We start from the raw sequence: 17,007 nt of genomic DNA, 5'->3' as shown, positions 1-17,007 counted from the left end.
TCTTGAAATATCTTATCTCTGGATTCCTTTCTCTGCACTTGTCTTGGTTTGAGTCCATGAATGCAGCAGTCGGGATTGTATTGTAACAGAACTACGGCTTTCTTTGTAAAAACAAAGCAACGGGCTACATCAGCGTTTACTATAATGTAGCCAGCCAAGACAAAGCCAATTACCTCCCCCACCCGCCACCACAGAGAGATTCACTGTGCTATTCTCATCATTTTCCACTGTGGTGAAAAAAGAAAAGGAAAAAAAGACTTACTTGTTTTATGCTCATCCCTCGAGGAAGTGCTGGTGGAGACAACCTCACTTTATATCTCAGGATGTTCAGTCTTTTTATATATATGTATATATATACATATATACTTACCTTTTTCAAATATTTTTTTATGATTGGCTCATCCAGGAAAACTTTACTTACTTGCATCAAGTGCATGCACTCAGGGCTAGTTCAGACTTCATGGTTTTTATTGATAATTCCAACCGCCCTGGTGAGTCAGCGCAGCAAATAATGTTAGTCAGGTTTCATTAAGTTCTGTTAAATATTTTAGGATTTCAAAAGAACCAAGAAAACGCAGAACAAATACACAGAGATAAAAAGGAAAATCAGCTCAGTTGCCAGAAGAAAATGTTAAGTTTTTGCAAACTATGGATACGTTATATTTGTATGATTTATATGTATCATAATTATGCTTCTGAAGTGATGAGGTATATGAGCTTACCTTGATTGGGAGGTGGAGGGGATGGTGGATGATGTGACAGCTAGACGAGATGCCTGCCAAGCTGCAGACCACTAATTAATTTAGGGCTGCCCCCGACTAAAAATTTTCCTAGTCGTCCAATAGTCGTCATTTAGGGCCATTAGTCGACTAGTCGCCCGCATGTTTACGATATTAATTTAATTATTAAATGATATATTTTGGGCGGGGCAACACAATGGTTTGAGTTGAAGGTGTGAGAAAGAATATTATCAGTAACATTGTTAACACTGTGCTACATTACAGAGAAATACAAAACCGTACTAATGAACCTTCATTAATATAGGCCTATATTTTATCTACAAGTGCACGTCACACACTGAGCGAGCCGCCTGTTAATGACACTGTGGGCTAATGGGCATGTAGCTACTTCCATGTTTCAGATGATACGTCATGTTTGTAGTCGACCAATGAAGATGAGTTTACATATCACCTTGGGTTCGTCCTTCACCTTCTCAAAATGATCCCACACTTTGGATTTCCTGCCCGACATGTTATTAACTAGCCTGTGGAATAACCGCAGGTACCAGCCCTGGAAATTAATGCTGTGTCTTTGACTGCCTGGAAAACGTAAGGTTGGGCGCTGGGCGCTACTCTTGTGCCTTTTTTGTGCCAGCTTTTAAGAGCATGGCGGCAGGTTGCGGCAGGAGCTAGTCTTCTTAAATAAGTGTGTAGGCCTATCGTCCGTGGGACAGATGTAAAGCTCTGGGTAACCCTGCACTAACATTATCAACTTTTCCATATCTCTCAGACTGAATATTTACAGAAGAAGGGAAAGATATCTGTCAGCTGTGATTGGTTTGTAACGTGACTCCTGTCTGACTGCTGGGCATGGTCACTTCCTGTGTCTGTCCTTTCAAATTAAATTCCCACATGGTCCAGTCATATAGGTTTTGATTTGTTTTGACAAGGTGCAGCTCCTAATAGAGTTTCACAGGGTTTTTTTGTTATTTTTTCTTCTGCAACCAATGAAATCTGGTCAACTAATGACAGTTTCTGGTCGATTAACAATTAGTCAACCACTAGGGGGCAGCCCTAGTTTTATAGTGAGTCATCGCTATGTTTCCAGCAGCTTCTAGCCACCAGACGTGACTGTTTTTGTGACCCATCATTGTATTTCCACAGGGGATAGTGCCAAAAAAGCAGCTGTTCTTACCAAGACATTATTGCCTTTTGAACTGGGATTGGGCTACCAAAAAGTTGTTATTTTATAACAAGCCATTGCTGCATTTCCTGCTGGGATAATGCCACTGAGAGCAGTTGTGTTTTACAGAGCCATCGCTGCGTTTCCAGTGATAATGCCACCAAAACCACATAGTCAGAGCCAAAACATGATCTTTTCCTAACTGTAACCAAATGTTTTTTTGTGCATGAATCAAACCACACATTTACCACAGCGTTCTGAAGCATAAAGAAACCTAAAGTTTCGGTATATCTACTACATAATAATGCACATTTGTAACGTATCCATGGTTTGCAGAAGCATGCAATGCTACCATTCATTCTGGCAACTGGGTTGAAGAAAATCTTTGTCAGCAGGGCTGCCGTTGAGGTCTTAAAGTATTTCTGTGAATTACCCTCTAAGTGCAAACACTTAGGCCTATTGGCAATTGAATAATTGATGTTCAGAGATACAACAAATCAAATCAAAGTGGACAACAGATGTATGGATTTAGAGTTCTCATAGGCCACACTAGCGCTAGCAATAAGCTAAATTTACCCTGATGTTTTCCTTTGAGCTTTTCAGTTGAGGTTAAAGTGCCTCGGTCAAGGTTAGCTCAAAGACAGCTGTGGAGCGAGGAGAGAATAGATATATATATATCTGTGATGGAAAGTTGTTTGCTGACGTACAGATTTGACTGTTCTCCAAAAGAGCGATCTCCTCTCCTCCACACACACACACACACACACACACACACACACACACACACACACACACACACAGCTGAACTCATTAAGCCTGGCTGCTGCGAGCGCCCTACCGCTGTTCCAACAGAGGTCCCCATCTGAAACACGCGGGCGGCAAGGACAATTGTTCCTGTTTTGTGGGAATAAATCACAGGGGCTAAATGTGACTAGTAGTGTCTCACTTTGATTATCACTGTTGACACATTAGCCAAGTGCAGAATACAGATTACGCTCCCTACTTTTTTCAGAAATAGTCATCTGCTGACTGAGTAACTGTTGGCTGCTGTTGCTCTGCAGCAATGACGGCAATAAAAGGTAATTAAAATAGCATATATGAGTCATCAAAAAATTATATGTATATTTTATAAATTCAAAAGGAGAGTATACTTAAATTGTGCTATATTAAGGATACTTAAGTTGTATGTATTGTATTACAAGTTGTGCTTTAGATCTGCTCGCTGTAAAGATGTTGAAATTACACTTGTATCGAGTATATCAAAAATCTAAAAAATTTCTTGTACAACTTTTTCTCAAAATGGTTCATCAAAACCAAGCAATTAACTATTTCGATAGGCTTTTTCAAGAAAAAAAAATACATGAACATCATGGCTGCAAAATAAGAACACCCTCAATAATTTATTGTAAGGAGAACTACAATATTATTCCACATACTATACATAGAGTACTACATGTAAAGCTGCATCAAGTCATGTTTGTTTAGTTTCAGACATGAATGACAGATGTTTTTCTGTGTCAGCAATAATTTTGACAGCTGTTTTAGATTTAGTGTTAGTTCTGAGATGAAAATGATTATTATCCTTTTTTTATCCTTCATAGTTTTAGTCTAGTTTTAGTTGACAAATATTCACGACATTTCAGTCTAATCTTCAAACTAATCCAGTGAGGCTAATTCATGTATCAGATGTTAGAATCAAGGTGACAGGTTGTTCAAAAATTTTATTTAGACAATTTTTTTGTACAACAGATCATTTTTACACACTTACAAACTGCAGCGTTTGACAGGTTTAAGGGCTGATTTACGAGCACACACTCACTGATCATCATCTGAAAAGCTCAACATCTCTCTGTTTATGGTCTCAAAAACTTTGACAACACAGATAACTAAAATGAGACCACTAGGATTTGTACCCAGGTTCATTGTAAACTTATCGATCTCACCGTTAAGAGGCAGAGAAATAACTTCTGCAGCATGATAGTCTGGAGGTTTAAACTCATGTCTCATAAAGTTAGTGATTAAAACTACACTTTCAGCTCTGTCAGAGAAAACTCCTCTGAGTTCAGACTGTTTACTTACAACACAGCTACACTCACAGATAACTGAGCCTCCTACCTGCCTATCAAACAGCATCAAACTATAAACCTTCCTGAGACGGTCTGGATGTGACGTGAAGTCCAGCAGCCAGTGGCTGCTTGCTCTGCTGCCGTTCAACGCCTAAAAGGCAGAGCTGCTAACAGCCACTGCTGCAACTAACAAATTCGACAAATCAGTTCAGCAGCTCCACCATACGCAGTCAGACACACACGGCGAATTATTTACTGCTGAATTACAGCTCACAATGCTGCTCTAGTGTGAGTGTTTTTGCTGGCTACTGAAACATCCTGGTTCAGACTATTTACTGGAGTTTACCAGCCTGTCGCTCATGCGGCATTTGAAGATAATTACAAGCACGGCCGTTCCCGTCTTTCAAAACAGTAAAATCAACAGTTTTTGATTAGTTATAAACTCTGAACACATCAAGTTAATGAGAAACTGAGACAGGCTTTAAAAGTAAATTGATTTTTTGTGTGTGCAAGTTCTAGTTTTGGTTGTATATATTTTACAAATTTGTATAATTTCATTGACAACAGTTCTTTCCTCGCTTAGTTGTCTTTTTTGACAAATTGATTTCGATGGCTTTTTTTGCAATCACTTCTGGAATGAAGTTTTTCAGCCACTTCTTATAATTTGCAATTTCTTGATAATTTTAAATTCTCTGCTTTTGACCAGAGGGTTTGAGGTTTTGGGTGGTTTCTTCATATTTTACAGGGTATTATGTTGTTTTTCATTTTGCAATGTTGGTTGTGGCACTGTCAGGAAAGGGAAATGAGGTAAATGTTTGTGGCTCCCCAATAAATGTATGGAAAAAGGTAGGGATGCATGATAATATCGGCACGTCATCAGTATCGGCCGATATTGGCTTTAAAATGAAATATTGGAATGGGGCCCACACTTTATAATATCAGTATGACATCGGTATTGGGCAATGTCTTCTTTAAAATGAAGTATCAGAATTAGCCAACATGCTTTTTCTTATTTTGTACAATGAATAAATATTACATACATTGAAAAGTATTGTATTTCATGTCTCCATCTGCTGGTGGACCATCACAGTAAGAGTATACATAATATGAAGTTAATTCCACTACAGACGTGACTTGATGGTCACTAAAAGGTAGAGAAAAAAGTGGATATATCGGTATCTGTTATCAGTCAAATGAGTTACATATCGGCATATCAGACACATGCAAAAAATCTACCATCCCTAGAAACAGGGGCACCTAGTGGCCACTCATATTTTTACATTCTGCAACAACTACTATAAACTTTCTTTAAACTCCTCATAACAGCACTGTAGTGCACCGCTGCTGCCCCACAAACCCCCTAAGTGGGGCCCTGGAGAGCCAAAAAAACAGAAATGGGCTTTTTTGCCCGGGGCCCTTCAGAGTCTAGGATCACCACTATTGTGTTTAACTTTTTAAAATAAAAATAAAAATAAATCGCTACACTTCTTAACACATCTTAAAAAATGTAGCTCACTCCTGTTTGGCCTGGTGATTAGGACAAAGTAAATCCTCCATGTAATTGTGTCTCTTTCAACTAGAACTAAGACTAAGAGCACAGCGAGCAGAACACTCACTGCAAGCCGTTCATCTGAGTTCTCGCTGACAATATGTGCCTTCTGGGGGAATTACCAATAGCACTGAACACTAAATGAACAAATAAATAGTAGCGCTGACAGGAAACAGTATTAATAATGCACTCAGCAGATGTATTAAGAGAATTCAGTTAAGATTTGATGCTGTTAAGAACCTGAAATGCATTTACCCTGGAAATATGTCAAAAGGAAGAATTCATTTACAGTTCTGTATCCTTAAGTTGTAGCATGGAGACTGTGAAATGTGTGGTGCATTATTACTGAGTTAGAGTGAGACTTTATATTAATGATCTTGATTTGTGACATTCAATAAACTGATGGTGTCGTCTGAGCTCTACATTTATTAAAGTCTGGGTTCAAATTCAGCCCGCATCTTTTACACAAGAATGATAAATTACAAGCTTTGTTTTCTGTGTTTTCTCTGTCACAGTTATGGCAATAAATGTTTTAGTGTACATTACTAAATCTTTTATGAATGTTGTTTTCAGAGACTTTAGATTCGAGGCTTTAGATTATCTGAAACATTTAATAAAATACACTTTTTATTGCATCTTCTAACTTATTTATTCATTAATAAAAGAAATTAAAGCAGAGCGAATTGCTTTGTTAAATTAAATATTACTGATGAACAAATTATGTCTTTATTAGTAATAAAAGACACAGATGGCTGTTCGGCCATCTTATTAAGCCTTTTTAAGTCTGACATGTACAAGGCTGCGACTCATTATTAAACAATAATCAATAAAAATGATGTGCTTATAACAATTGTTAGGATGTAATTGACAAATCATTGATACTTAAGAACTTAATTAATCTCACACAAGGTCATAATTTGTTGTGGAGTCATTGTTTAGTTTCGTTTAGTTAATTTATTTGCACATACATGTGTATTGAAAAGAAAGACAAAAAGTTTAACCATTGTGCAGGAGCAGTTAAAATTCACAGTGGCTCATGAAATTACCTCCCATATTAAATGACAATTATCATACATATAAAGGAAAAGATAAAAACAAAGATTGCATGATTGATCAAAGTTTCACGACAAAGCAACAATACAAAATTAAAAGAAAGTGCAAATTTCAACAAAAGTTTGTATTTGCAAGCAGAAATGAATTACAAATGAATCAATGAAGTACTGTTAGTCTTTGAAAATTAGAGTCCTTTTCAGATGTTTTTTGAATAACAATAATGTAGATGTTGATTGTAGTGATGGAAGTAAGTTCTTTCAAAGAGAAGGCCCTCTGTATTTCAGTGAATATTGATTAACGAAAGTTTGACAATACAGAAGACAAAAGCCCCCAGAACGTCTTGTGGAGTATCAGTGAAAGTCTGAGGCAGACTTAAAAAACTTTTGGTAAATGCAAGTCATGCAATAAGCAAGTACAATGAAATTAGCCAAACTATACTTATAAACATTTACTTTTAAACAGCATTTACTTGTGAACTTTTGCTACTACCAGTAATATTATCCTGCACTGTTGTTACAGATGCATAGTCGTGGCAAGTTATTTACCCTTTTTTCTTTAACCTTGCGATAATTGTGGCAATAATTCAACTGCCGCAATATTCAATTATTCAAGTGTGCAATATTCTTCAGTATACGACTTTATTCTCACCCTCACCTCTTGAATGTATATATTTATTTAACATACAATAACTGCACATACTTTTTATGTTTATTCTTATTCTTGTCTTTATTCTATTAATGTATATACTGTAGTAACCATTATAGCATACCGTAAAACTTCAATTAATAGCTTAGGCTATTATTTGCTTAAATCCCTGACATCAATGGGCCTGTATTTGGGACAGGCCTGTAATTCCTTTCACACAAAACCATTGCTCAGCAAAGATAAGGAAATATAATTAAATTGTTTATTTAAACCAGTATGAATATTACTTGTATAAAAATTAGGCTTCAGATAACATATCAATCATGATGTGTGGACCCTTGTGGACTAAAAGAATATGAATAACTTACAGGGTAATCGAGGAATGGACACGTAATTTGAGGTACCCAACAATGTGGTTTTATACATCCAAAGAACTGGCATTTATTTGTCAAAATGTGAAGCCACACCAGGCTGGTAAAAGTGTATGGGCGTTTAACTGAAGTTTTACGGTAACACATATGTTATATTTCTGAATGTAAAAGTAGTTTATATGGTGTAATGTAGCACAATGCACATATTTGTATATTTCTACACACTAACAAACACAGATATATATATTTTTATTTCTAATATCATAAGTACAAGTGTTAACATCGTAGCATAATGCACACTTTATTGTATTCTCTTACTTCATATTTCTTATTCTTACTTCTTCTAATTGAATCACAGTTTCCCCTCAGGGATCTGTGAAGTATTTCTGATCCTGATTTTGACCTGTATTTAACGTTCACCATGAATTTTGGAATATCTCGCTTTAATTGTTTGCACCTGATGTTATCAGCCAATTAAACAGCCGTTTTCTGTGGTTATCAGCCACGTAGATTCGAGTAACTAGGGGCCTGCTACACCTACTGGTGGGTTCAGGGGGCCATTAATCGGCTCACTGAATGGCCATTACCAGCCTCTTAGCATTCCCCTTTAATTTTCTTTGGTTCAGGTGCCATAATGACGTGGTTAGGTTTAGAGAAAGATCATGGTTAGTCTTAAATACTGGTTTTACACGGGGCTACTGGTCACCTGGGTGAAAGTTCTGTGTCTGACCCATCAACCCTCCTTTCTGATGTATGTGTTGACTTTCCTGCACATGGGAGAAAGTCCCATTAAAGCCCTTTCTAGCAGAAGGTTTCATTTGATGGCCTGGTAATAGCCCTGTCAACTGAATAGTAGGCATGGCAGGCCCCTATTAACCCATATCTATGATGCTTATCACTACTGATATCACCATTTAAATGACCTGATAGAAGCCAAGTCTGGCATACCTTAAAATTGTACAATAAATGTTGATACGTAGCTTTATGGACAAGTGGTTAAAATAACTCAAGTAATGACTTATGACTTACTTGTCCATTTTGAAACCCAATGTTTGGTTTGCATTACCCTCTTTTGGTGTCTTGTGATGCTATGAAGTTACCACAGCACTTAGTCATCAGGATGAACTCAGAATTTACCAATGTCATGTCAAGATGAATAGAGCAACAGATGACTGATTGACCTCCATTTAGCTGCTATTCAAAAGGCTTTGTGCTGTGGTAATGCAGTCTTTTAACTTCATATCAAAGAACGTTTATATTCCTCTGCTCACCTATGTACCTCCTAATCAAATGTTTTCTTTGTGCATCACTGTGACAGTATTGCTAAAGTGCAAAGATCAGTGTCAACTCATAAACTCTTGTGTTTTACAGGCTCCCGGAGGTACGGATCTCAGACAACGGGCCTTACGAATGCCATGTCGGCATCTACGACCGGGCAACAAGGGAGAAGGTTGTCCTGGCTTCAGGGAATGTTTTTCTTACTGTTATGTGTGAGTACCATCACTGCACTTTATACTTTAAAGCCACGGAAACGTCCTTTCAGAGGTGGTTTACTGTACTCAGTGTGGGATGTGGGCTGCATGGCGGTTGGACACGATGACAAAGATTGAAAAACTAGATGTTGTGCAGGCATGCCGGCAGGAGACAAAGCTGTCTTTATCACTCGAAAAAGTGTGAGGTTTCTAGGTTTAGGTGAGGTACCAGAGGGGGGATGTGATAGTGCTACAAGTTGGATCGGCTGTTTTCTAGAAAGTATCAAGGGATTTTGGTGGGAAAAAATGACTAAAGTGTGTTGAACAAAGCAAATTGAGTCATTTAGCAACTTTAGTATTCAGCTGATTCTCAAATGTAACATGAGTTTGATATGTTGGAAATTGTCCTCATCCAAAGTATGACCACCTGGGACATTTTACAAGCAGAAATTACATACCTTTTTGTTTTTTTATTAAGCTGCAACCATAGTAATTATGACGAGAGCAAAGGAGCAAGTCAAGCAATGTAGTATAAAACTGACAAAAGCCTTTTTACACAGAGATTGCGCTACAGGGCCGCTACAAAGTTGCTTCTTTATGCCTTATTTTCATTGTTACACAGAATCAAACAACAGTGGCATCATTCCACTCCATCCTGCAATCACAACAGCACAACAGCGTCGGCCTCTACGCATCAGCAGCATTCTCTGAACAATAACAATGGCATAACATGTCAAATATAACCATTTACCCTCTCTGTTACTCCCGTTTCTCATCATTTTTCCAATTTGCAGACGTTTACAGTTGCTTTTCTTCTTATTTGAGTTAGCCGCTAACAGCTGCTCTTTAAATCTCCTGCGATCGGTTGCAACATAATACATAATCAAAGTCACATCCATTCCACCCATAGTTGTGTCTTTCCAGCTTTATGTTTTACATAGACCTCCTTTCGGGGCTGTTATTTCCTTTGTTCCCGGCCTCGAGGCGAGACCACTCTGTTCCCTCTTTCCGTGATTGTACTTTATATTGCTGCAGAATGGCGAGGTGGCATAATGGCGCCATATTCCTGCCTTAAACAGGCAGTATACAGGTGATTTAAGTCTGCTTAGGGCGGGATGGAGACGAGGGAGTGGGTCAAACAAACACAGGACTTCCATCCAGGACACTTCTGATTGTGTCCTGTGTGAAACCAAAAGTTAATGCTGAGTTATTTTAACAATTTAATGCCATATGTAACCATATGCAACCACTTCACAGCGTTTAAGACTGCAGCCATTATTGGTCATATATGAGCTATTTGGTTATCCACGTGTAGGGGCACTAATTAAGGACATGCTATTAGAAGGTATGAACTTACAACCTATGTGGTCATATTGTTTCTTTTGACCCAAGTGGTCAAAAAATCAGTTACTGCAGGTTTAAGTAATGTGGATAGTTCAGAAAGTGGAGGGTTTCTTTTATCACTGTTCTAAACCTGCACTACTGCATGTTCTCTTCGCTCCCGCTTGTGGTTTTGAAGTACAGCTACAGACTCAAGTACACTTGTGTTGGAATAAAACAAACGTTTAATTAATTCAGTTGTTGTAATACTGGTGATCAGTTGTCTCACACCAGCCTGGTATGAATTTGAGAACACCCATCAGCTCTTTCTGCTGCATGTCGAGGTTTTGTGCGAAAACGTTTGAAAAATGACCCGCCACTCAAGTGGATGTTGGCTTAGAGACGAAAACAATGGCACTACAGGCAACAAGTGCCTAATCGCCCTCGTCCAATGAATACCACAGATATTCTACTTGTTGGCCTTGTGGCTACTTTTTCATCCTACTCCCATGACTGTTTGTCTGACAACGAGGATTAATGAGAAACATTTCCTCGAAATTTTGTGGAGCGATAGGCCTTGGACTTTTTGAATGATCGATTTAATTTCAGTGGTTATCTGGATGTAGAATGCCTGCCATTAGAAGGTTATTGCTTCCTTCAACTATGGACCTAACAGAAATAGACTTGTTTCCAAATCCTAAGGGTGTGTTTGTAGGGTCAAGAAATTGATCCAGCTGAAAATTAAAGTTGAAAGGAATTATGTGTTTTTGTTGTAAGAGCAAGTGTTCAACGTTGGCGGAGGAAGGTGCTGTCTCTGTGCCCTCTACTCTTCCAGGATTTACATTTTTAGACAAAACACTTCCTTACACTCTGTGTGTTTAGGAAGAGCGTTGCTATGTGTTGAAAAGTAGTGGGGACATAAGGGCTCAAATGAGAAAATATTTTTTAGATGGTCTTCAGCATATTTTTTTGGCAGTGTAATGGGGGGATCAGTATGAGGTCAGAGTAGATAATTACAGTGTGTTGGGCAAACACATCAAAAGCACATAGCTAAGGCTGCTACCAAAGGTGTAGGTTTTGCTTTCATAATTGGGGTTAGTGGGGCATATATGAGGATCCTTCCCCAAGAAATTTTAGACGTCAAAATCTTTATTTCCTGCATTCTGGTGATTTTTTTGCACAAACTTATGGTGGAAATGTCTTTATTTATGTCAAGGAAAACAACATTTTGGCACCTGGTGACAATTAAAAATATAATGGAATTTAATTGTAGCAGGGCTTTTAAGCATTCTGTCGCTATTGCTTTGAAATATTGATTCTAATATAGCTTAGCTTTTTTTATTTAATATTATCCCTACTGAGTCAACAGACATGTCAGCATGTGTCCCCTTGTTTTAGGAAGTAACCTCATTGAGTGTGAATGTGGCACCATTTCACATCAATATCATATTAATTCGTTTAAACTGATGTATAAACCTTGGATGGACAATCAGTTTGTGGTTGGATCAGTCAGAGCTAATCAGGATTAGTTAGTTAATTGGAGCAGCTGCTGCAGAGGCCAGTGCTGGACCACAGGATGCATAGTTTACATGGAAATGCAGCCGTTTTCCTATGAAGTAGGTTGGAAGAATGATAGACAACACTAAAATGAGAGCGCTGCTGTTCTCAGGTATAAAGTGTTCTATTTATGTATGAGTTAATGAACGTTAACTCAGTTTTACTTTAACTGCGAGTGGTGCTCTGCTACTCTGTCTGTGTCCAGAGTAGGCTTTGCCCTGCGCTCCGAGAGTGGGGTACTAGGAATGACAAATTGGTAAACACCAATTATCCAAAACATTAAAACCACTGGCAGATGAAATTAATAACATTGATAGTCTTTTAATGAGGCAATGTTCTGCTGGGAAACCTTGGATCCTAGCATTCATGTGGATGCCACCTGATGTGCTCCAAGCACCCAAACAACATTGCACACCAAGAACTCCCCCTCATGGCAATGGCAGTGGGCTCTGCCACACCACCAAAACTGCTCAGGAATGGCCTGAGGAACAAGACAAAGGAGCCTCCACATTCCCCATAACCCAATCTGATTGAGTCTCTGTGGGATGTGCCCTAGAGGTACCCCCGATCCATGGTGTGGCCGCCTTGGATCTGACTTAGGTCTGACATGTTAAAGCATGGACACTGGACCTCTGGAGGGTGTCCTTTGGTGTCTGGCAACAGGGTGTTGGCGGTTGATCCTTTGAGTCCTCTTGGTTTGTGCTGTAGGGTACTGGCACATCCCACAAATGCTCAATCAAATTGGAATCTGGGGAATCTGGAGGCCAGGTTGACACCTTGAGCTTTTTGTCATGTTCCAGGAGCCAGTCCTGAGCAGTTTTAGCAGTGTGGCATGGGGCATTGTCCTGCTGGTGGGGGCTACTGCTATCAGGGAGTGCTGTTGCCATGATTTTCTGGAGGGTACTTGATCTACAACAATGTTTGGTTGGGTGAAGTGTGTCAGATGGCATCCGCATGAATGGTCCAGCTCCAAAAATAGTACATGACTGATGTGCTGCTCGTGGTTCAACACCACATATAACTAAATGTGTGGGAATTGTGTTGTTCCAACTATGATTTTAAAATGTGATGGGGACAAAATCAGCCATGTAAAAAAGTGGTGGGGACATGTCCCCAACGTCCCCATCGTAAATGACCCCTATGGTGTCTATCTATCTGTCTGTTAATCACATGGATTTAATCCTGGTGAATCTTTGCAGTCATCCATGTACTTCAAACTGTATTACCTCTGTGATGCTGCCGCTATTACCATTATCAGTTACCATGATATCCCATTCAATCACTAGAGGACGTTTTGCGCCTGTAGCCTATTGCTCAGTCTGTGCTGTAATTATTGTATTTAAGTCCCCCTAACGACAGCTGCTTCGCCTGCCTCTGATGTATCAATTCCAGCAGCAAAGACATGCTGTTCTCCATGTGGTCCTATGGCTAATTAGCAATGGTGAAATTTTTCAGTGGAACACCAGAGAGAGACACTGTGTGACAATATTACTCCATTATCACATTTTGTGCCTCAGAGAACTGCCTACGGTTTTCATGTTTTTTCCCCCCTTTGACTAAGACATTCATTTCTTTTTAGCTAAGCCCTTGACCCTCTGTTCTGTTCAGTTTGATGACCAATCCCATGCCTCTGTTTGAATACTCCCCCACACTGTCGTCACTGCAAGACTTTATCAGCGGTGGGGGATTTACTCAGTTAACCGTTTCTTGTTTAAGCGCTGGGTGGGAAGAAGTGAGTGATGTAGTCGTGGGATAGTCGGAGCACCCTAACTCAGCTGGGTCTTAAATCACCACTCCACAAGAGAGGAAGAAGAATGGCCCCTGGCATTGTGGCTAATTGCCGTCTAAACTGAAACAGAATTATTCATAACCTATTAGTGTGTCAAGTTCAGTGGGAAGTAAAGAAAAAAAGTAGAGAGGAGAAAGAAAGAAAATGAGAGGAAAAAAAGTTAATTAATAGGAAGCAGTACACGGAGAGTATTTTAATTTTTTAAAGGGCTTCATAAATAAGAATTATCATTTTAATGAATCCCCTGCCAAGAAATTCAATCATCCAGTTTTAAAAGGCTAAACCCTGAACTCTTGGTACCTCTGCTACTGTCCTTCACTCTCTGGAAACTTTGTAAAGTCTTTGCTTTTCTTCTTGCTTTGCATGAGCATATGTTGACTTTATTAAGTCCGAGGGCACGGAGAATCCCTCAACCCAAATGACTGTCATAGCCGTGCTATGATGACCAATTTAGCTCCAGCCACGTCAAATAATGAATGCAATAAATCATAATAAATTACTGATTTCTTGAGTTACAGGGAAAACATTGTGTGCATTATTCTTAGCATTTACAAGCTTGCAATATCAAAATAATTGGGCGTATTCTGTTTTCTTTGTTTTGGTGTGTTTTTTTTTCCCAACATACACTATATACCATATCCCCTAGACAATTGCACTGACAAGCTTTTATCTTGATAATGAGGAACATGAATAAGATGCAGTACTAAGATGTACCCATAACTAGGGCACTTTATTATGTTGTTGTACAGTGTTAGATAAATTGCATCCCTTAACCTGCATGGGATGTTATGGTGCTCTGTGCCTGTAAATGTAATTATTGATGCATTAATGTATGGTAATTCATGATGAGGCGCCCTGTTATCAAAGTTCAAAATCAGCATCTGAACTGAAAGGTTATGGATGAGCAGCTCAGTGTGAGAAAATGCTGAAACAAGCTGATGGACAGAGTCCTTATTAGGCTATTGAATTTACTGTCAAATCATTTCCAGTCTCAGTCTGCAGAGGATACATTCAACAAGATGTAAATACAAACAATTGATGATGTAATAGAGTTTGGCCTTTTGACCAGCACCTCCCTCTGTGTTATGGTTTCAATGAGGAGGGCTCGGCTGCAAGAAATAGAAGAGCAAACAGTTCAGTTATTTGACATTAAAAAACTTGGATGTGAATATCATGTTTCCAAAAAATCATTAAAAAAACATTTGGCATTACTTCATTAAGAACGACTTAACACATCATATCCGTAGCAACCATTGCCTACTGCTGTTGGCTATGGATGTCACAGATGTTCTTTCACTTTGGTTAAACTTAAAAATATGTGTGAAAATGTGTCAAGCACAGCTTTTTAAAAATTCATTACCTTTAGGCCTGTGTTACAGAGGCCTAAAGGTAATGAATTTGTAAATTCATTACCTTTAGGCCTGTGTTACAGAGGGAAACCAGACGTGCAACTTCATGGTCAAGTTCATACAAATCTATTTTTACATGCAACATTTCAGACACAACCAGTCTGCTCAGAGCAACATTGCTGCACAGCAGAGGGTTGCAAAGGTTAAGGCTAACGGCTCCAACTGTGTAACTAAATTGCGTGAACTGTTTCAATAATATAATCTCCTTTCTTTGCTTCAGTAAAAAGAAAAGAAAAGAAAAATATATAAAAGGTGTGTTTTAGAGGGAGCTTCGTCAAAGTAATAGCATCTAAGTTTACCATTTTTTAGGCATCCATTTTCACTGTGCAGGAAACAGTGTGGCACCCACTTCCTGTTCACAACCTCTTGCTTATATAGCTAAACAGGCACTAAAATATGTTCCTGAAAACATTTGAGGCAAGAAATCAGCAACTCAGTAACAGAATCTTGGTTTATATTTGATTAACACTGCTTAGTTTTACGTTCTGAGTTTTTAGGCCTTCGTTTTCACTGTGCAAGAAACAGTATGGTGCCCACTTCCTGTTCACATTTTCTCGCTTTCATAGCTTAACAAGGCAGTAAAATGTGTTTCTAAAAATAATGTAGGTGAGAAATTGGCAATACAGTAACATAATCTTGATCTGCTTCTTTACTCTTTGTGTCCGCGGTGGTGGCAGCAGGAGTGGCGGGCAATTAAAGAATGCATAAGCACGGCCTGTTTGTTGCAAAGCTGGTTGAAAAGCGGCAAGGGACTCTATTAACTGCAAGCGTCTTAAATCCATTGATGGTCCCAAAAAATTGAATTAAGGTTTTGTTGCAGTTAAATCGATTCTAATATCAATTCAAGTCATGATGAAACTAAATAATGAAAAACTTTGGGTGAATGGGTTCACTGAAGGGTGCAATACACACAACATTCAGTCAGGGCCGGAGTTGCCTACGCACAGCTTTCACCTCTCACATCACAAGCAAACATAGTAGAGGCTGAGTCAGAATGGCAGCACTAGCTGTGCTAACAGTGCTAACAGTGATGACAGAGTCTAACCTGGAGGGGGGAGCAGAGAGTGGGAGTTGCACATAAGTGACACTGCTGTCTCGCTACCACTGATCAAGACAGTGGTTTTAGTGATTATTAGCACTGTATGAGTGCAGTGCAGAGCGGTGGTGATTAGCTAGCTAGTGGGACGTGAAGGAATGGACCCATATGCACTAACATGCATGCACAGAGAAGCTCAGATTACAACACAGGAAGCCATTACCCTATGTCTTCATGTGAGGACATCACATTTTTGGCCTCCTGCACCTTATACTTCATTCTGCTTAACTTAGTCCTGTTGTCCTCATTTGTGGACACTTTTTGTGCCATCTAGTGGTAGTAAGAGCACAACACACTTATTCATGTAAAAACAAGATGGCAGCCATCTCTGCCAAGTCAGTCTGCAGCCGATCCAGAGACAAAAGTGGACAAGGTTCAAAACCTGATCACATTTTATGGTTAAAACTTGTTAATTTGTGAATAATAATGTTGTAGTTTGATATGGCAACACATGCTTACCAATTTTAGCAACAGTAACAAGCTTAGATGCTGTTAATTAAGAAATTCTCATTTGAGGACATTGGGACTTTTTTATGGTTGACAATGCTTAGTTTTTACACTTGTCAGATCCTACTGTTCCCAAATAGCTGGGAGAAATACAAAATGCACACTAAACAAAAGTTTGGATGTCAGGAGGATGCCTTACATTACAAATAATATTTTGCTGCTATATTAATATTTTGAATGTTGTATTCAGAACCTTTAAGGACATTATGAAAACTATTAAGAGCTGGGATTTGAAATAAAAATTAGGCATCTCTAGTTGTCTACCTTTAAC

The 17,007-nt window shown here is 38.8% G+C and overlaps 1 protein-coding gene across 2 annotated transcripts in view; it reads left to right on the top strand.

The window, feature by feature from the left end:
* igsf21a (immunoglobin superfamily, member 21a) overlaps positions 1-17,007 on the top strand; it is a 370,289-nt gene that overhangs the window by 217,748 nt on the left and 135,534 nt on the right. For both annotated transcript variants that reach the window (XM_033627706.2, XM_033627704.2), the window contains exon 4: positions 8,958-9,076. In XM_033627706.2, coding sequence (XP_033483597.2) covers positions 8,958-9,076 — 119 coding nt within the window. The remainder of the gene's footprint in view (positions 1-8,957; positions 9,077-17,007) is intronic.

Source organism: Epinephelus lanceolatus, chromosome 1 (assembly GCF_041903045.1).
Source record: "Epinephelus lanceolatus isolate andai-2023 chromosome 1, ASM4190304v1, whole genome shotgun sequence".
Taxonomy (NCBI): Eukaryota; Metazoa; Chordata; class Actinopteri; order Perciformes; family Serranidae; genus Epinephelus; species Epinephelus lanceolatus.
The sequence above is the reverse complement of the archived record's forward strand: the minus strand, read 5'-3'. Positions and strand labels throughout refer to the sequence as shown.